The following is a 20,494-nucleotide window of genomic DNA, read 5'->3' on the forward strand; positions in this document are numbered from 1 at the left end:
CTCAGAGTGACCGTTGACTCAAGTCATATACTTGATCGCTCAGGTCGCCTCGAATTTCTGGCTTCACTGGACTTCCTGTTACCTTCAGCAATACTAATTTACTAAACAGACACTGTGCCGGAAAGATTGATTGAATTCTCGCCCCAGAATGGGGGAAGTACTGGACGATTGAGATTCACCTAGAGTGAAAGATGAATATGGAAGGGTGATACTGATGATGACTTGGAACATGAAATCACTGACGAAAGAATTCATGACACTTTTCAATTGCTAAATGTCGCGCCTCGTGAGCTTGACTATGCCTTGCCAGCACTTCCACAAATATCTATCCATCTTTCGACCTCAGCCTTTAGTATCTCTATCCCTTCATTCACACGCTGCATAAAAGGCTTGTGTGCATTCTCCTTCAAATGGACGTGCCAAACGTCCAAAAGCAACTTGTTGACATTGAGCTTCACGGCGCCAGCTTTGATGCAATCTTGCATGATCTCACTGGTGAAGTCGTTTGTTCCATGAAGTGCCATGAATGCACGTCCGCGGATTTGTTGATCAATGGATGTGAGTCTGGCAAGATCTAGCTCTGGTCCCTTAGGACCATAGTCACCATGAATATTGCCGACACTTGGGGCCAGGATGTCGATGCCTGCCCTGAGGAAGTCTTCAACTTCTTCGGGGGAAGTGAGCTTGGCTGTAGCTATGTTAGACCACTGATACTAGGGTGATGAGCCGTACTAACCATCAAGATCACCAGTATCAGCAATGCCATCTTCCCCTCCATTGATCCGTCCACTCTCTGCCTCGACAGCGATACCCCGCTCGTGACACAACTTCGTCAGTGCAGCGGTCTTGGCAAGGTTTTCCTCGTGATCATAGTGACTCATGTCGACCATAATAGAATCGAAAGGCAGAGTTTTAACAACCTCTTCGATCTGAGATTCATCTTGTGCATGATCGAGATGAAGGGAGAGCGGAACGGTCGCTGATTTTATTGCTGCGGATGCTGCCCATGCTAGAGTTGGTAGTTGTCTCAGAGTGGATGGAAACAGAAGGAGAATCAGCGGAGATCGTTTTGCTTCGGCTGCTTTGACTATGGCCGTGAGATGTTCAATATTGTGACTAAGATTATGGTCAGTAAAAAGCGCCTGTGATGCCGCGGAGGCAAACCATATTGCTGCTAGTACCCCGTAATTACCCTTGACAGCATTTTCCAAGATACGCAGGGTTCTGTTCGTGTTTCTCCAACTTTCAGTTAATTCTGCCATGATATATTGCTTTATAGTATAAGTTCTCTGTTGAGGAGAGAAATTGTTGGATGGTGCGATACGGATATGCAACGCCGTATCTGAGTTAGTCATCATCCAATGAGGAAATTAGAGCCACCAAATACTCGTTTCAGCGCGAGGTTAATGGCAACAGGATCAAATAAGTCCCACGAACTTATCCTTTCAGGAAGTTCATACACTCATATAACATCTTGTCTTACTATGAAATCATGGCATGCGTACATGTTTCTGCGGAATGTTCCCGAAATCAAGGTCTTGTAAATATTATTCCTCAGCTAAGGAATCGAATCTCTGATAACATCAAACTATGCCTTTGAAAGCAACACAACCCGTGCCTCTTAAGCGAGCCCGCAATAAAGTCCGTACCTGGCTTCTAAGTTAGCTATTCATCATGCCAACCACGGGAATTTATTTTCGATATTTCATTCTGAATCAAGAATCTTAATAGCCACCCTTCGGGAATCTGCTGGTCTCGTGAAGTTTCATGCGGTGAAGTTGAGAGAATGCAATGATGTCGCAAGTTAAGCCCTTGGTGGATGGCTAGAAAGGTCAAGACTGGGAAAGGCATCTCAAGAAGCCTACTCACTCGCTATCAGCGGACAGCGAGCGAGGGCCCACGACGGTCCGTAACCAGCTCGAGCTATTGCATGTCCTGGGCTCAGGTCAGTCCCAAAGCCTCTCTATGTTCGACAAAGAAACTCGGAGTGTTTGTGGGATGAAGAAAGAAGAATTATCTATTATACCTATCATCGGAGACAAGGGACAGTTCGCATAACATATCACTGTGCTCAACTTGACGAAGAATCTCGTGTACGCTCGTGTTTTGGCGTAGCATATCAAGAATGACACTCGCTTCTTCGTGGTCTCGTAAGCGTAGTAAGTCGACAAGCCTTTTGTATTCAGTCTTTTCAGTTTGTAGATGCTCGTAGCGCTGTTGTAGCTCGTGATCTTTATTCATGGGCACATAGCTGCAGTTTGACCCAGCGCGGATGCAGCCTTTACAACTGGGTCGATTCCCACTGCACTACGATGCACAGTTAGATGCAATTTTGACTTGAATTCGAGAAACCGACTCTGATCTTTCGCTTTCGACAGGTCTCACAGGCTGTCGTGACGCCGACTCTGGGGTAGCGTGGGAGGATGACGCGGGGTATAGGGGCAGGCGGAAGTTCGGTGGCAGGCAGGAGAGTGCGCTGATGGCCTTGGCTAAAGCCAGCCATTATTTAGATAATATTGAGAAGTCGTAGTTTGAAGAAGGTTCGTGCGTTTTACCTTGAAAGGTATCTGCTCCGGAGTATAAGAGGAAAACCACATCAAGTCAAGCAAAATCCGGCTCCATGGACGTGAGGCATATCAGCACAATCTGACAACTTCCCCTTTAGACCGCAGTAAGGGACGTATCTGAGATCTCGATACCTATCATTGGTCACTTACCCGTTCTGTCATCATTCAAACGTCTAAGAACCATGCCAACGACCGCATACCAACCTCAGTCTTTTCTCCGAGTAGTGTATGAAAGACCTGCACCTTCAGCATGATCTTTAGAGCAGCCAATGGCATTATTTCGGGCTATGCCTCTCCAATAGAGTTGATTGGGTCCTTCACTAGTCAAACTGTAAAATGATCGTCATAATAGCCGCATATCCTAAAAAATGTGGCAAGGACCCGACATTATGACTACAAACGGGTTATCTATGTATTACCAGGGGTTATATACTTGGAATAGTGGGACGAACGAGTCAGGATGATATTTAATTGGTGCAAAGCTTTCGGGGGAAGGCCGCCAGTGACATCTCGGCATACCACGTCGACGGACCGCGGCTGTTTAATGGGGTTCGAAGGCAAATGATGCCTGCAGCAGTACCCTAATAAACAAAAGCGGAAGAACTTAAGTTACTCTTTACTACTTTGAGAGTGGCGAGGCCACATTCTAGACCGTTTGTGCTGCGTTGAGCTCCATTCCACCTCAACAGTTGTGTATCACACAGCCCATTACTGCACCGCCCCCTGTCAGGAGGGTGAGAGAAATAGAGGCACCCAAGTTCTGTATAGTAATCATTAGCTATGAAACAAGAATCAAGATTGTCAAGCTCGTTTTAAATCTTGATATTGAGCATTGGAGTAAGTACTATAGGGGCATTGATTGTATCGATCAAAGGGCAGAGCTTCATTTCCAACGGCCCCATGGTCAGGTACATCGAAGAAGCTACTGAATATGGTAAAACTCTGTCTTTTGCACCTTAATATATAGAAATCAATGGATGAATGCGAGGGTCCAGTCGATCTGGTTCCCATTTATACCCCTGGAAACACAATTATCAACTCTGAAGCGGCTCACCATATGTCATTATATTTTACCTGATGTTAAGATTTTGAAGATTTGGTCGATCTTGAATTAGCTCTCAATGATTTATTCTAACTACTTGATGTACAGAGTCAGACTATTATTCGTCTTGAAGCATTCTAATGCCACAGGCGTCACTTATTCAAAGCCATAGGTGCCCAAAGAGACTTTCCTTTGGAGGGCAAAAGGCGGTGCTATTAAAGCGTGTAACGTGATTACATAGATAACTTGTTACTAAATGATGAAGCAACCGCTTAGTTCTTGACCTGTTATAACGATTTTCAGGTGTTCTTGATATTCAAACTCTATCAGACTTGGTGGCCTGCTTCCGCTCAAGCAGAAGGATTCCCGAATTTTCTCTCCCGTATGGATCGATAAGCAGATCTCAGATGAGACAATTAGAGGGACTTGGTTTCGAATAAAAAAGGCTTGCTCGAAAGCAGAGTGACTGAGATGTGATCTGAGTCCGGCCATCGGCGATCGACAAATAACCCACCACAGGTTACTAGAATCAGCGACTTTCTACAACAAGGAAAATGCTCACGGAACGTTTCGTCCAGACATCACAAGTCCGTTTGACTTTCGACGTGTGATAGGATGGAACTTTGAAGAAAACCCAAGAGGAGCGCCAATCGTAGGACAACCATTAACATTAGTTTAGAATATACGCCAAGGATGGAATGTAAACATGCTTTCGCGAATTGAAACTCGCAGTCCGAGAGTCGAGTATGAATATTTTGAGAATGTGTGATTTCTGTTGAACTCCAAAAAGCGGACATTATCACAATGGTAGCTCCATGGGTTCTGGCCATGGCTTTGCAATCCTTCAATACGACATAGAAGAGCTGAAATTCATCGAGGGAGTAATATCGAGAGAGGAGATTGCAAGAGTCGATTGGCATGCACTGAGTTCTCGGATTCATGAGTTACATTTTCAAGAGGCACCGAGAGTGTACAACAAGGATCCAACTTGTTTAAGGCTCTGAGCTCGGTCGAAAAAGCTGCTCTGATACTGCAGTCGTCACTCAAGGCGACATAGAGTCCTCGAACGCCTTTTACGCGTACAAAAACGAGACTTGAGGGTAACAGCGTGTCTCTAGTAGAGTACCCTGGAACTAGAAAAGGTCTGATTCAAAGCTGGGTAGAAAGGCAGTAATTCTTCAATGATTATATATTATATAGTAGCTGTGGTAACATTGGTATGAAGAATTAAAACGCTTTTGGTTGATAAGGTCTAAATCTCCATTTAAATACTTATCATAATCTCTTTGCCTATAGAGCCCGGACGATAGCACGCTTCCTCAGAATATCATCATGTAGTCACAATCATCGCAACCACTACACCGCGTGTTTCTCCCTCTTTTCATACGCCTTACGGCCTTCCTCCTTAAGCCGGGAGTCGTCCGGTCGAGTGAGATCAACCTGCGGCATTAGAAAAAATGCCAGCACAAATGCAAGGCTTGCGACGCCTGCACCTATAAGAAATATTATGCGAAATCCCTGTCTGTATGCTGGGAGAAGAACTGAGCGGATCTTTTCCGCTTCGCTTGGCGAGACTGTGTCTAGAAATGACTGAGGGTTGCCAATCAATGTCTTTGAGTCATGTTGGTCTAGATTTAAGGAGGATAGAGAACCAGCTAAGACGTTGTTCCTAAAAGGATGTTAGCGGATAGTAGTTAGGGTGGTTGTTTGACTTGACATACAGGACTGTCCCGCAAACTGCAAGGCCCAATGTGGCCCCAAGGTTTCTCACGAAGCTATCATATTCTGTCAGATCTGTCTTTGTCAAACGTTATGGGTTTGTCACTTACTTGCGGAATGATGTGACAACAGCCATATCACGCCTCTCAACACCAGCTTGTGTAGCAATGAGCGCACTATCACAGTCAGTCAAGTCCAACTAAACGTCACAACTTCGACTCACGGCTGCAGTGTATTACCAACACCCACTCCAATAAGTACTGAGTAACCAATTTGTTTTCCAATGCTGGTGTTTTCATCGAGAGTTGACATTAAGCCAAGGCCTATGGCCCAACATAACCAGCCAAATAGAATGCACTCACGGTACCGACCGACCCAGTGTACGATGAGTCCGGAGAACGTGCTACTGGCTGTTTGGAGTAGTGTGATGGGGAGAAGCATCACTCCTGATTTTGTGGCAGAGTAGTTGTAGACGAGTTGGTAGAAGGAGGGGATGTAATAAACTTGCATGACGAAGTTCCAACCGTTGATAGCCATGGTTAGGCATGCGCCGTTGACGATCTTTGACTTGAAGATGTGCACTGAATTGATGTCAGAGAACGCTTTGTCTTATAGCATGGAGCTTCTTACGTGGTATCAATGGATATCGAGGTCCTTTCCACTGCCATAGCATGAAAGCAACGGATGCAGCCGTGCCCACTACTAACGTTGCGATAACCTGAGCGGAATTCCAGGAGTACTCTTTTCCTCCCCAGGTCAACCCCAGAATTACGACGGTCATTCCAGCCAAGGCAAGGAATATGCCCAGAAAGTCAACGGCTTTGAGCTTGCTATCTACAACGTCAGCTGGAACTCTAGCAATTATTTATGGAACCCACAGTCTCCAATCTCCTTCTACTTTCTTCAATGGCATGAAGAACAGTACGCAAAGTGTTGTCAAAAGCGTCAGTGGCAGTTGCATTCTGAAGATCCATCGCCATGAGTCCGCAGAACTCGACGAGAGTGCACCTCCAATGACAGGACCTATGCCATTTGCGAGAGCAACGACGGCACCCTTAGACTATTGTTAGCCATGATGATACGAGCCTCGTCTACATTGAGCTTACCAATATCCCTTGATATTTCCCCCTCTCCCGAAGAGGAACGACATCGCTCACTATGAGCTGCGCCACAGTCATAAGCCCGCCACCTCCGATACCTGTAAAGGCTCGGAAGATTGTAAGCTGCAAGATAGACTGCGCTAGAGATGAAGCCAGCGATCCGACGAAGAATATCACGAGCCCCAGTAGTAGGATGATTTTGCGAGACCATATATCAGATAATCTCCCATACATGAGCTGCCCGACTGTTGAAGTTCTGGTATTGTTAGCATAGTCTCGCACCAACGCTGATGAAGCTTACATGAAATATCCACTTGCGATCCACGAGACCTGGGCTGTCGAACCCAACGCATTTCCGATGATGTATAAACTGGTTGCCAGCATAGTCTGGTCCATCAACGCCAGCAGGTCTACACTTGCGCATGCCAGGAATATCTACATATCTACTTAGCATGACGGCATCATTGTTGTTGAGGACTCACTGTAACAATGGCTCGCTTTGGCACATAATTTGTCTGCTCATTGAACTCATGGGTCTTTTCATTGTCGCCTGAATCGACAACAGTAGTGTTTGCTGAGCCCGTATTACGGCTCATGACCGCGTTGGCGTCTGGTTCATGAGTTTCTGCCATTGTGTTTGGTGTCGCGACGAATCCACCGTCTAAGCGCCGAGGTGAGCAAAAATGCAGTAAGAGCTCCTTTAATCCTGATGGCGGAATGGAAGCCACCTTGACGGTGAACAAGTCCCTTTGTGGCAGCGTTCAAGCTCGCTCAAACTTGCTCAGGGATCGACATTGAGCAACCTTTTTGGCTGAAACAAGGTTATTTTCCCGGTACACCGCTTCAACTACCGTGCCGTGTATCTTGAACCATTATTGCCCCTTTTATTGTTATGAATGGCTTTTATGTAAATTAAATTAAAATGTCGTAGCCAAAGAAAGTCTGGTGCGATTGACTCTTAAACTGGCGCGAAGGTGTCATCGCTAGGGATCGGCAACTAAGGTCGCAACAGCGCGGTTTTTGCAAAGAATGAGGTTGCAACGCGGATCAAAGACGGCTCTGAACACGCCACTATGCTTTTTCATACGAGCTTATTGAGCATATTTGCAAAAGTTCGCGATAAACATGCTCGTTGATGACTCTGAGGCTTTCACGATGCTCAACAGACTTTCTCACAGGTCACTCTCAATAACAATGGCTTCTTTACAAAACAAAGACAAGAATATTGCAAATATTTTCGAGAAAAAAACAAAGAAGCAATACAAAATCTATCAGGGTGCTTCTAGAAGTAGTTAAATTATGGATAATATTAAGCATCTCCACCTTGAGCCGCGCAGATGGAAATCTATCTATCAGGGTCCTTTTCTCTCAAGGCTGATACAAACTTGCGGGAATAACCGAGGCTATTGTAAATCACACTCAAAAGAAGGAGTAAAAGATCCTTCTGAGAGTCACATCTGACCAATTATGTTGTCCATATGCGTGTAATCTCATGAATGGCACCACCCTGATGGTCAATTTCTCGTATGCGCCACTTCAAGTCTCCAATGCATCATCAAAACAAGCATCAAGAACCTTAATGACCTGCTTTACTAAAGCAGCTTTATTAGCAATTCGTCAGATCAAGTCCATTTAGAGATGAAAATCTGTCGATCAATAAAAGATTTCAGGTAAAACACTTCAACGAGCTTACCTTGGGAGCCACTCGACAAAGTGACCCCCATTTTCGCTATCCACGACACTCACTTGATCTGCCGAAGATCTCAAGAAACGACTCATGCAATCAAGTGGATAGTAGGTCTTCTGATTGGTATACCGTTACACTCGAGAAAAAGATGCGTTGTTGGGCCAGACATCCCACGCTTTATGCAGAGGCAGAGCAAACCCTGCTGCCATCCAATGGCCAATTCAAAAAGGCTGGCAAGCCTGCGACGTACGACGACTTATATAGAGAGCTAGTACCCATGAAGATCTGTTGGTTCTACTTCTGCAGTCTACAAGCCATAACCTTATTCCAACATGGCCAGCCCCAACCCCCTCAACGTGTACAAGGGACAAGACTCGATTCAGAAGTACTTCGATCCGGAATCAGCACCGCCGCTACCGCTTGTTGAGATTCCAGATTCGCTTAATCCGTATCGTCAAGATGGAGTGCGTATATACGCTAAGATGATGACTATGCATCCTGCGAACAATGTCAAAGCGATGCCGGGTACGTAGCCTCATTGTGGATTTCGTGTGCTTGGTTGACCGGATGATAGCCCTGAACCTTCTTCAAAATTGTGTCGTACCAGGAAAGACAAAGGCAGTCGTTGAGTACAGCTCTGGATCGACTGTCCTGTCCATGTCCTTGATTTCACGAGCTATTCATGGTGTCGATGACGTTCGAGCGTTCTTGAGTAACAAGACAAGCTCAACTAAGCTGAGGCTCATGCAGTTCTTTGGCATTGACATGTGAGTCTACCAAACTACCCTTAGCCATCTAAGCGGGTCTTCTATCTAACCCGTCGTAACCATAGTACGCTATTTGGTGGCCCATCCCAACCAGAGCCTCTCGACGAACGCGGTGGTATCAGAGCAGCCCAGAGACTTGCGCAAGAGTCAGATGCAACTATCATCAACCCGAACCAATATGAGAACGATCTTGTAGGTCTTAAGTCATTTGCAGGGCGAAGCTAGTGCTAACGTTAGAATAGAACTGGAATGCCCATGTCAAATGGACGGGCCCGCAGATCTATAAGCAGTTACCAGAAATCAACGTCATCTGTGCTGGCATGGGAACCTCCGGTATGCCAAGATAATTCTTTATCAATTTAGTTGACTAATGAGATTAGGTACAATGACTGGACTTGGAACATACTTCAAAGATGCAAAGCCTACAGTATATCGGCTTGGGTCAGTAACCCCACCATTCACATAATAATATTCATCAGTATTAATTATGACTCAGTGTTTGCACAGCACCCGGTGACCGAGTCCCTGGCCCTCGATCCTTCGCTCTTATGGCCCCCGTCCAGTTCCCCTGGAAGCGGGCAGTCGATCACATCGAAGAAGTCGACTCGCACAACTCTTTCTCCCTGTCGTTGGATCTCTGTCGAAACGGTATCGTCTGTGGACCCTCCTCAGGTTTCAACCTCAAGGGTCTGTATCAGCTTATAGAAAAGCGCAAGGCTGAAGGTACTCTGTCAGAACTGGCTGGACCAGATGGAAATATTAACTGTGTGTTCTTGTGCTGTGACCTGCCTTACCAGTACATCAACGAGTACTTTGACAAGCTTGGAGAGAGCTATTTCCCCTCTATCAAGAATGAGGTAGGTGATGTTGAGGTCTTGGTATCGACGAGCTAACGCTAGTACAGGACCTGCTGGCGGTTGACTTGTATCGATATGATGAGAAGTGGGAGAGATCAGCATCCGAGGCTCTCGACGCATTCTTCGATGTCGACCGAGGAGCGCTTCTCGACATGGTTCTTGCCGACCCCAAGATTGGATCTGCCAACGCCGTCGACTTACAGAGCATCTTAAGGTCTAAGCAGGACACTACGATAATCGATATACGCCAGCCTGATGATTTCAGCATGTTCCATCTACCAGGCGCTGTCAATATGCCTTTCGTCCAAAGCGGTACTCCAAGCCCATTCTCCAATGCCAAGCTGCTGGAATCGCTATGGAAGAACCTCGAAGGGGCTTTCAAGACTCCCGGAGCAGAGCTACAGTCTCTTCTCAACGGAAGAAGTGTTCTTCTCACATGCTACGATGGCGATAGTGCTCGAGTTGCAACTAGTGTCCTGAGAGCCAAGGGATACGAGGCAGATAGTATCAGAGGTGGATTCCAAGCGCTGAGTAAAATGAGACAAAGCTCAAATCAAACGCCAGTGGCTGGATCTCGGGAATCGTCGCCCTGGGTGGATTTGAGTCAGGAGGCACTGAGTATCGGGGCATCACAATCTACTCGCGTTTCGCTATAGTACTTTAATGAGACTTGATGATTGGCAACTAGTTTAGACACATGAGAATAGTAAACGAAGAATCATATCACTATTCTTGGATGCCCTGTACACTGCGAAATACCGTTAATGATATTTCGCCGATAAACACCTTTCCTCAATGATAATGCCCCGAGTTTGGGCGAGTCATCTCGCGATGAACGTGGCTCTGCTGTCTAAACAATATGCTTTGAATGCATCTATATATAAAGTGAAAACCCTGTCACCCAAAAGGTCATATCGCGAGAAGTCTAGCTCACTCCCCAGGCCCCTAGAACATTCTTCTTTCCCTCACCCTTCTCCTTTAGACTCCCATTTTCTAATTTTCTGACTCTATTGACGATCAATCCCACAGATATAGGCCCAATGATCGTACAGAGCGTGATGGCCCAGGTAACAATCAGAAATATCTCTGACGACTGGCCATCTGTCGTTGCACCAAAGATGCCTTTGCTTTCGGCCAGTGCCGAGATCAGATATCCTATCTCACCTCGAGCTACCATGCCAATACCAACGATACATGCTGGATATAGAGACAAAGCCTTTTCGGGTTTAGGGGTCGCGTTACGCACTTGCGGAGAAGCCTGAGATGTATCTGTGTCAGTGACGGGTTCCAGAGGAATGATATCACGCTCTTCTCCTTCCTGTGCTGCACTGGCCCCATCGCGAGGTGATGTGTTGTCTGCACATTGAGCACCAGGCACCAATCCTTTAGAAGACTTTTTGAGTTTGGGCATAAGTTTATGAGAAAGCTGTACAAGAGCTCGGAAGGGGTTTCTGAACGACATAAGCCAAAAACCACAGGCAAGTTTAGCGAATATCATAAGGATGGTGTAGATGACCCCACGCCATACGATGGGACCTGTGAAAAGCTTTGTGATGGGAACCGAAAATCCAATGGAGGCCTAGTCCAAGTTAGATTTTTTTGAAAACGAAAAGTCGGGGGACTTACGAAGAAGAAAGGCTTGAGAATATGTCGAAGGGCAGGTTCATAGTAATGATGAAAGATCTCAGCACCCGAACCGCCTTCCATAACCTTTGGGAAAACGCTGCTCTCTGGGGCTGAGTCTTGGGTTGCTAACTCTTCGGTAACCACACCTTCTCTGGTAGCTTCAGACGCATTGGTGGTGATATGTTGGGCTTCGAGATGAGGAACATCGGAGTCCCACCAACTGATAGTTGCGCCAGCTATGTATGCAGCCAAGAGACTTGAAGTGCCTGCAAAAGTGGCACCAATGACTATCCCAAGGAGATATCCGGTGTGAATGACAAAAGCAGTCTGACTCATAGCGAAAGTCTTTGAAATTCTAGAAGTCAGATTCGCGTTTCGGAAAGCATTGAGTCGAACAGTAAGTGGTAGAACGATGAATCTGCAAAGAACAGGAATGATGATAGCAAAACCAAGAGAGACAGCGACAGGCCTGACGACTGTGATGGCATCAAAGGCATCACCACCGAGGTTTGAAATAACCTGGACCATGATCAGGCCTATGACATCATCCATCATGGCAGCACTTGTCAAAACAACGCCGAGACGCGTTGCTGAAAGACGGCTTGTGCCTAGGATAGTAAATGTTGTGCCGAGACTGGTAGAGCACAAGGCAGCACCGGCGGCAAAGGCTTGCAACAGGGTTGCATTTAGCATGGGCATAACTGCAAAAGAGAGGCCGATTGGAAGAACAATTCCTGTCGTGGCCACGATGGATGAAAGGCCGAGATTAGCCTTGAGAGATCTAAAAGATGTTGACAAACCGCCTATAGCACCAATTAGAGAATATCTAAGTAAGAAATGTACTTGAATTACCTTCAAAGACTAAAAGGATGAGCCCAAGGTATCCAAGCTGAACTATAGCATCTTCCACCTCCCGGGAGAGCCATTTTGCACCTGGTGTTCCCCAACCTATACCTAGCGCTATTTGGCCAATTAGACCGCAATATGCTATCTTATCGAGGCCATAATTAACTAGACTCAAAAGAAGAAGAAAGCTTGATAGAATAGCAATGACGATTATAGAAGGCTCGTGGTATGGAAGTGAGGCTTCCATCTTGCAGATGATGATGTCGGTTGCATTTTGTTAGTCTGGAGTTGAAGCAGTTTTAGAAAGGTCGGAGTTTTGATTCTCCGAGTGGGCTCGGGAATAAAACATGTAATGTGTCGCAGGAAAACAAAGTACTTGTGCTTACAATCATAACTGCCATTTATGAACTACTGTCTTCCATTATGATCTAATTCTTACAGCTATAATACGTGAAGTGCCTGTGTAGTCCTCTCTTTCCAAATTCTCTTCTATTCACGTTGTCTACCTCTGTTATCCTAGCCAATCGCAACATCTGGCAGAGGATGGCCGACCTGCGAGTCAATATCCCTGAATGCCAAGACAAGCCAATGCATTCCTTCACAGGGGTGAAGGATGTTGGTCGATTCTGGATTACTTTCTTCCCCTGACAGTTTTACCTGAGCATCGTTCAAGCCTCTCACTAGTAGATTTAGCTCACCCTGAATTTCAAGCCTGCAAATTAGACAGTCGTTCCGATATGATTAGTTGGTTTCTATGTACATCATCTTATTTTATATAATCGTCCTATCCTTGGCTGCTACATCGAGACTAACAAGCTCGATATCGCTCCTGTTGCTCTTCTTGTCGCTCCAGCCTGCCGTGAGCTCCGGCGAATGTGATCCTGTCCATGGGCTGGGACCGGGGTGCCCTTCTAAAGATGGCGTTTCGTCGATTTCTTCGAAGCCGCTTTGTGCTGCTCTGCGAACTGGGGCGCCAGAGGAGTTGTTTGGTCGGCCGGATGTGTTGTAGTTGTAATCGTACTTGGAACCCTTTCTGCGGAGATATGGCCGGAGAGCTGGAAGGCAGGCAATGATGAGGCCGATGTAAACATCGAGTCCACTCCAGAGTTCTGTGACTTGTTAGATGAGATTTACTGGAAACATGATATAACTCACCAATTGTTGTGATGGAACGGAAATCTCCGACGACTGTGAGCTGGATTGTCAAGAAGCGTGTGAGCGAGAATGCAATGTCGATGATTCCGAGGAGAAAAACAGAATAGACACCGATCTTGACCCTCTTCCGCATGTTGAGCTTATACAGAACTAGCCATGGCAGAGCAAGGACTGTACAAGTATTAATACCAATGAGTTCCAACAGGTCTGTATAACTTACGCAAAAGACTTCCAACAAAATGCAGCGTCCAAGCAACTTGGAATGTAGTGACCAAGGCAAAGTCATCACAGAATGGCTCCGGTCCCAAGATCGACCTGCGTATGAGTTAGAAGAGTTGAGGAAGAATGAAGTGAACGCCGTACCAGTTTCGCCGAATCGGAAAGCAGAGGAATAGTTGCAGGCATAGTGACACGATCAATGCGCATGCACAATAACCAACGACACTCCAAAGAACGATCCTTCTCTTGATCATGAACGGTGGGAACAGCTGGAGATATACGACGAGAAGAGATGCCTTGCAGAGGTAGAAGGTCACGAAGAAAGGAATTACACTGGCCCACATGTACTACAATGCCATCAGCTTCATGTTGTTTCGGTTCGGATAATGATACTCACCCGTAGCACTCTCGATAGCTTCTCTGGCGGGACATCCCAATTAACAAGGGTGTAGTTGATCTCGGGCCTCAACACATCCTCCTTCATGTAAATGATGTCAAACGACGCTGTAACAAATGCCGAGATCCATGCTACAACCCGTAACCAATCTGCAGCGACGAGCTTTTGTTTCTGTATTGCGAGTCGCAGGTAAATTCGAGCACCGATGATGGCAGCGGCCAGCGTAATAAGGATGAAGTTCACTGCCTAAAGTGGTGGATTAGAGGCTAAATTCAGTGGGTTAATTTAGAGGGGACATACATACCAGCACAGCGGCGCCTGACGGCGCAGGGACCATTGTGAGACTTCAGGCGAAACTACAGCATTAAACAGAGACACAAACGGACAAAAAAGCAAACAGATAAAGAGCGCTTATGGTTTCAGTTCGGACCATGCAATGCAATATTGTGTAATGTAACAGAGTAGACGAAAACGCAGAATGATCGTCGCAAAAGTTGCTGGGGGATAAAGATGATAAAAACCCCAAAATAAAGCCGGCGATGTCTCAGTCCAAGGCTAAGGCTAAGGTACCTAACCCTGGCAATCGTGGGACCTGTAAGCTTATCAAGTGGCGCCGCTAGAGGCTTCAGGCTGAACATTTAGAGTTCACGCTACGGGCACCTCGCTTGAAGTGGAATCTCGTTACGTGACGAGTTTAACGCATCTCATCGTCAAGCCCTGTTTGTTCAGTGGGTGAAAGTCGCACCATGGGCTTTAGTCGAGAGTCACTGCGGAACCGAGATATCGCAAAAGCCTCCATCCCGAAGACTGAGTAGGGCTGAGCTGAGTAGGGCTGAGCTGAGTCGGGACGAGAAAATGAACGACCTGATGTGATGTGATATCAGTCGATCATCCACGTTTATTGCCAAGAATCTGCACGAGTCAGGGATCTAGCAACAACTGAAGCCAAAAAGCACATAACCAATAGAGCTGAGAAGCAACAAGTCACATCATGAGAGGGGCACTCCTGTCTTTGAGGATTTGTCTAAGCAAAAGGGTCAATCTGCAAAGTCTCCACGGACAGTGTCTCAATATCGGAACTCTTGTTGGTCTTCTTCCGACCGAATAAAACGAACAGATGGTCTAACCAGATTGCAAGTCCCTACCCCTTGCTCAAAGCTGCAATATCGCCAGCTCACTTCTGGGCCGTTATCACCAACAAATTTCGTAAAGTTCCGCGTTAGTGTGTTCCAGAACTGGGATAGACCGATAGGCGGATGCAGCGGATCCTACCCGTTGATGCAGACATGTGCCGGGCCCTCCATGTTAATATTGGCTGACAATCACACGCGCACCAACAGCCATCCTGTACCCCCGATAGGCCCGAACTCATAAACGAGCATGAACGAGAGCAACCATTTCGCGTGGCTTTTGGTTCTGCAAGTGAATCCTTGTGATCGGCCGCAGTCAGCCGATAGATTGTGCAGCGGGACAAGGGAGTTGACTCGACTTTGCGTTTGCTTTGTCCTTCGAGACTCTGCAGCCAAGAAGACTATTGTTACGCTTTGTATCAGCACATCAGTTCATATGGTAAACTGCTTCAATTATGATAAGTTCTATATGTAATGTAATGTAGTGACTCGTATACATGTCCTGTCAGCCCATCTTGCCAACTCTGGCCTAATGCCTATGAACGCAAGTGCCGCGCTTTCGAAGCTTGGCCGCATCGGCCTTGGCCCTCTCTGATAGCGCGTTGGCGTTGAAGCCGCCGATAGTTCGACGGGCGAGCTTAGCGCTGGTCTTGTCATCGTTAGGGAACTTGGCCTTGACGCCAAAGTTCTGCCCTTCAGCCACATAAACCACCTCGCCGCCGACCATGGTAAGCAGAACCTTCTGGCGGCCGAGTTTGGACTCGGGGACCTTGAAGAAGTTGTTTTGGAGGATGATAATGTCTGCGAGCTTGCCTACTTCGAGAGAGCCGATCTGCTTGTCTGCGCGGAGGAAACGCGCGCCGTTGATGGTGATGGATTGAAGAGCGGATGTGCGGGAGATTCCGTTGCCTGGAAACTTTCCGTCGAAGGGAGGGCCTTGAGATGCGGGGGAGTTGGGGTTCTGAGGATCACCGGAGCGGGTGACGGCGACCTTGAGTGCGAGGAACTCATCGAGAGGATCAATCTGTTTGTGTTAGACATGTCTCAGATGCGAAAGAAAGAAAAAAGGCGATACTTACAGGCCAATCACTTCCATAAACAAGAGGTCGACCCGCCTTCTCAATCTCAGCCCAAGCCTGAAGATTGTCCTTTCGGTAGTCGGCGAGAGACTTGAACGTGTTGGGGATGTAGAATGAGCTGAGCTGCGCCCACTGGTAACTGACGATAGGATCGACCTTGAGCTTAGCAAAGCGAGGCCAGTCCTTCTCATGCGACAACTCATCGTGAGCAAGACCGAGACGGAAGTCCTTGTGGGGATACTTCTTGCGGAACGACTCAGCAGCATTGAGACCGACACGGACAGCAAGGTCGCCATCGACGTGCAATTGAGCGTCAAAGCCAGCAAGGAAAAGAAGCTCGAGGGTCTTGGTGAGAACAGCAGGGTTCCAGTAAGGGTTGTTGAGGGAGTTCTTATCGGGGGCCCATTTGCCATTGAGGTTGGAGCTGTTGAGGGGTGCCCAGTAGGGATCAATCAGAGCAGCGGTGTTGGCAGGATAAGTGATAACACCGTCGATGAAGGCCTTGATCGCCTGCCACTTGAGTGTAGGCTTGGGACCAATGACCTTGTTGTCATGCCAAGGAGTAAGCTTCTTGACGACATCCTTGACGAGCGCGGAAACACCGTCGATTGACTTGGGCGCTTCGATGCGGTAGTCGAAGTACGCGCGCGCAGAGAGACCATCTTCAGCCTTGATGGTGCTGAAGAGAGTGTGATGCTCCTCACCAGCAGCGGCTTCCTGGAAGGTAGTGATGCCAGCCTCGCGAAGAAGCTTGAGAGCAGCGCGACCGGCCTGGACGTTCTCCTCAGCGGTGGGAGGAGGAGGACCAGCGAGGAGGGCAGAAGCGCCATCTGAGAGAGCGCCAGAGGGCTCCTGGCTACCAGGAAGACGAACAATCTTGCCATCGGCGGGGTCCTTGGTGCTGGAGTCGATGTCGGAGAGCTCGAGAGCGCGCGAATTGGCGAGGACGGTATGGTAGTCGCTGGATCGGATGATGATGGGTCGCTGGGTGTTGAGCTTGTCAAGCTGCTTCTTTCCAACATCTCCGCTCTTCTCAACAAGACCAGCATAGTCCATATTGACAACCTCAAGCCAATCATCATCCGTCTTGCCAGTCTCGCCATCAATGCAACCCTGAATATGCTCTAGCACATCCTCAATTGGCAGCGTCTGGTAGCTCAGATCGCACTTGAGAAGAAACAGGCCACCAGAGAGAACGTGCATGTGCGAGTCGACGAGACCAGGCATGGCCATCTTTCCCTTGAGATCAATGACCTTTGTGTTCTTGCCAATGTACTTGTCGGCGGATTTCTTGCTGCCGACGTACTCAATCTTTCCGCCGCGCACGGCGAGAGCTGATGCATGTCCGTTGGACGGACACATGGTGTAGATCTCGCCATTGACGAATACTACATCTGCGGGCTTGACGACGGGCTTTACAGCGCTCGCCGTAGCGAGAAGCGCGCTGACGCAAAGAGTGAGAAGACCACAAGCCATGATTGAAGATGTCGATGATGGTAATCCCCTTCAACTAAACCTGACGTGAGCGACGTAACATTGGTATAAGTACATTACTCAACGGTCCCTGCACTACATGCTAACATGGGGTCTCCCAGCGGAGCGGTCGGCTAGAAGACCACTGTAATGTTCCATGCCCAAAGAGGGTCAGAAGGCCGAATTCCATGCTGCAGGGACTACAGCAGAGCGTGGTGCTTTCGGCGGCTGCATCGCCTGTAAATGGTTAAGCTCAGCGGGTGCTTCCCCCCAAACAGACAAGTGGACACCAACAGACCATAGTTAGTAAATTGCTGCAGGGTCTAAATCCCTCAGAAACTATTGATCCCTTTCATCCCACTGAGCCTCTGCGTGATTCGCTGCATTGTTTACGACGACGAGATGGTGTTGGCGGGATACTAATGTTGCGATTCATTACCTACGAGCAGTATAGTCGTATGCGATATGATCTCTGTGGCGGAAACTCTCAGAGGTCTAGAATTGAAGACTAGACGTTTGCGAATATTTGATTCGAGTACGATGTGTCGTCAGGCGCGTTGTAGAGTTTAAGCTACATCTAAGGTTAACTAATAAGTTAAGGTTGCGGGTCTGTGGATCCACGTGAATGACACTCGCAATACGACATCACTAGCATGTAACTGTGTCACACGCGGTCAACAAATACAATTAGGACTCTGGATATAAACAAAGTTCAATTGTAATGCCTTTGCGCCTCTATTAGCCTGAAGCATCGTCATTATGTAAACTAACCGCAATTTGCAGATCCTATCCCATCAAAGTCTCATACCCATTCTCCATCATGACATCCATCCAATACACATCCTGCTTCTCCTCGTCCATGCAAGACCACGTCTTCTTGACAAGCGTCAGCATCTGACGAATAGGCTTTGCCGCCAAAATGTTTTCAAAAGCAGAAAGACGTGAAATGATAGTCTTTCTGGCTTGCAGTACATCAAGACCAGCCAGAGGCACTCTGAACCTTGTGCTAGTCGCGATGCTTGCCACTGGAGGTTGCTGTAAATTCGAAATCCCGCAGTACGATCTGTTCAAAGACATCTCGCTACAGATACTAACAAATAGCAGTGGTTGGATAGACCGACTTCTAGACGTAGTCGGGATATCCTTGACTAGGTCCAGCACGTGGAGAGCTAGACAAGTCAACCACGTATCTGCCAATGTTCTGTCATCTGGATAATTGCTCGCAGCATCTGGAGATCCTGACTGGAACGCTTGGTTGTTTGGGCTTCCAGATTGTATGTAAGGCGCCAGAAGATCCGGAAAGTTGCGATACAATTGAAGCAAGCCCGTACATCGATAAGCTTCAGCAATGCTGACTAGATGGTTAGCCGGAGTCAAGTCGTCACCAGCATCAACAATGTCGTTCTCTGTTGGAAGCCGAATTGCGCATAACTCAGAGTGCAGCTGGTCCGAGACAATCATAGCTTCTTGAGCACGATGGATATCTTCTTGAGACACAAATCGCCTTGAACGAATCCTCTTCCGTTCCTTTCGTACAAGACTTCCAACTTTGGCAACGAGTTCTTGAACTTCAATACCGATTCCTGTCTGCGGGTGAGGCATGCGCGGTTCTTGTAAGTCAAGACATTCTGGAGGTACTGGTTGAGGCTGAACATGTCTTGTGCTTGAATCCACGTCCGTGACAAAGGAAAGCAACATTTTCCAGTAAACAAGGGAGTTGTAAAAGAAGAATTCCTTCTTCTTGTCGGCGACTGCTAAGGCGTCGCCTCGGGCCTCGGCGGACTGAACCATCCGGGATAGAACGTCGAATTGCAGTTGACCAAGACTACTGGGATCATGCCACGAAAGACTCATCCCCAGCATAACTAAAGCAAGTAAAGATGATGTCTCGAGTTGAGCAATCTTGGCTTCTCGTGATAAACAGATCATAGCCTGATCTCGAAGCTGGCGACCGACGGGAGTAAAATTCGGTGATACTTCGGATAGACAAGCAGCTGCCATGCTTTGCGTGATGTAGTAAAGTGATTGAGATCCAGACCACATATTCGAGATGGTAGTTCGGTACGGGTTCATTGGGCTGTCATAGCAGGACATCATTCCGCAAACCTCTTTGAAATAGTACTCTACCAAGACAGACGAATAGTCCTGAAGGGCATGAGCCAAAGGCATCTCGCCAACAGTCTCGACGGTTTGGTTTTGAGGCTCGTGTCTAGTCAAGGCTTGTGAGGTCGCTTGCGTTGGTGGAATGTGCTGTGTTGGAGTAATGGTAGCGACAGGCCAAAGTCTCTCATCGGCGGACCCTTGTCCTATGGTATCAGGTGTCTGTCCAAGCGCTTGTTCCGGATATAGCTGTAACACGTCATCCGGGAATTGCATGAGAGGCAAAGCAGTATCTAGCGTTTCCTGGCCTTGCGTATCAACGCATCCGGGATTCATAGCTTCGTTGAGTTGATCCATAAGTTCCGGATCATAGAAATTGTTAACAAACTGCTCAGCCGGCTGAGTCTGATAAGGCACATATGCCGAGCTCGGCTGCGGCTCAGCAGTGACATCGCTCCTAGGTGTCTCCGCGACATCCTTCGGGGACTTGGAGCCAGCTTTCCATCGCAGCGGCTTTTGATACCCAGGACATGGGATACCCAGTCTTACGCAGCGCGAACACGCGGGTTTGGACTCATCACATTTGAGCTATTTAGGGGTCAGGCAGGGCTCGGATGAGCGGGAGGGGCAGCCATACTCTCTTGGATTTGCAGACGGCACAGCCAGTGCGTGATCTGGTGATTGTTTTTGGTGCTGGTGCGTATGATGAGGACAGCATGACGACCCGTTT

At 47.6% G+C, this 20,494-nt stretch overlaps 8 protein-coding genes across 8 annotated transcripts; 1 reads left to right on the forward strand and 7 right to left on the reverse strand.

Moving 5' to 3' along the window:
* Window positions 1-296: 296 nt before the first annotated feature.
* On the reverse strand, window positions 297-1,262 carry J7337_010547 (uncharacterized protein; the record flags this gene model as incomplete). The annotated part of the gene is made up of 3 exons (XM_044828125.1): window positions 297-688; window positions 737-1,116; window positions 1,165-1,262. 3 exons carry the CDS (start codon window positions 1,260-1,262, stop codon window positions 297-299), a joined length of 870 nt encoding a protein of 289 aa, XP_044676679.1.
* Window positions 1,263-5,434: 4,172 nt separating this feature from the next.
* Window positions 5,435-5,865, reverse strand: J7337_010548 (uncharacterized protein; the record flags this gene model as incomplete). Its single annotated transcript, XM_044828126.1, has 2 exons — window positions 5,435-5,504; window positions 5,552-5,865. 2 exons carry the CDS (start codon window positions 5,863-5,865, stop codon window positions 5,435-5,437), a joined length of 384 nt encoding a protein of 127 aa, XP_044676680.1.
* A 736-nt stretch (window positions 5,866-6,601) lies between these two features.
* J7337_010549 (uncharacterized protein) lies at window positions 6,602-7,060 on the reverse strand (the record flags this gene model as incomplete). The annotated part of the gene is made up of 2 exons (XM_044828127.1): window positions 6,602-6,673; window positions 6,911-7,060. 2 exons carry the CDS (start codon window positions 7,058-7,060, stop codon window positions 6,602-6,604), a joined length of 222 nt encoding a protein of 73 aa, XP_044676681.1.
* A 1,387-nt stretch (window positions 7,061-8,447) lies between these two features.
* J7337_010550 (uncharacterized protein) lies at window positions 8,448-10,395 on the forward strand (the record flags this gene model as incomplete). The annotated part of the gene is made up of 7 exons (XM_044828128.1): window positions 8,448-8,640; window positions 8,690-8,882; window positions 8,948-9,074; window positions 9,125-9,215; window positions 9,263-9,323; window positions 9,379-9,739; window positions 9,787-10,395. The coding sequence occupies 7 exons, from the start codon at window positions 8,448-8,450 to the stop codon at window positions 10,393-10,395; spliced, it is 1,635 nt and encodes a 544-aa protein (XP_044676682.1).
* A 269-nt stretch (window positions 10,396-10,664) lies between these two features.
* Window positions 10,665-12,064, reverse strand: J7337_010551 (uncharacterized protein; the record flags this gene model as incomplete). The annotated part of the gene is made up of 2 exons (XM_044828129.1): window positions 10,665-11,318; window positions 11,366-12,064. 2 exons carry the CDS (start codon window positions 12,062-12,064, stop codon window positions 10,665-10,667), a joined length of 1,353 nt encoding a protein of 450 aa, XP_044676683.1.
* A 918-nt stretch (window positions 12,065-12,982) lies between these two features.
* On the reverse strand, window positions 12,983-14,319 carry J7337_010552 (uncharacterized protein; the record flags this gene model as incomplete). Its single annotated transcript, XM_044828130.1, has 6 exons — window positions 12,983-13,320; window positions 13,367-13,537; window positions 13,587-13,681; window positions 13,730-13,932; window positions 13,983-14,228; window positions 14,287-14,319. The coding sequence occupies 6 exons, from the start codon at window positions 14,317-14,319 to the stop codon at window positions 12,983-12,985; spliced, it is 1,086 nt and encodes a 361-aa protein (XP_044676684.1).
* Window positions 14,320-15,641: 1,322 nt separating this feature from the next.
* On the reverse strand, window positions 15,642-17,667 carry J7337_010553 (uncharacterized protein; the record flags this gene model as incomplete). The annotated part of the gene is made up of 2 exons (XM_044828131.1): window positions 15,642-16,136; window positions 16,192-17,667. The coding sequence occupies 2 exons, from the start codon at window positions 17,665-17,667 to the stop codon at window positions 15,642-15,644; spliced, it is 1,971 nt and encodes a 656-aa protein (XP_044676685.1).
* A 783-nt stretch (window positions 17,668-18,450) lies between these two features.
* Window positions 18,451-20,482, reverse strand: J7337_010554 (uncharacterized protein; the record flags this gene model as incomplete). The annotated part of the gene is made up of 2 exons (XM_044828132.1): window positions 18,451-20,277; window positions 20,402-20,482. The coding sequence occupies 2 exons, from the start codon at window positions 20,480-20,482 to the stop codon at window positions 18,451-18,453; spliced, it is 1,908 nt and encodes a 635-aa protein (XP_044676686.1).
* Window positions 20,483-20,494: the final 12 nt, after the last annotated feature.

Source organism: Fusarium musae, chromosome 8 (assembly GCF_019915245.1).
Source record: "Fusarium musae strain F31 chromosome 8, whole genome shotgun sequence".
In the NCBI taxonomy this organism is placed as follows: domain Eukaryota; kingdom Fungi; phylum Ascomycota; class Sordariomycetes; order Hypocreales; family Nectriaceae; genus Fusarium; species Fusarium musae.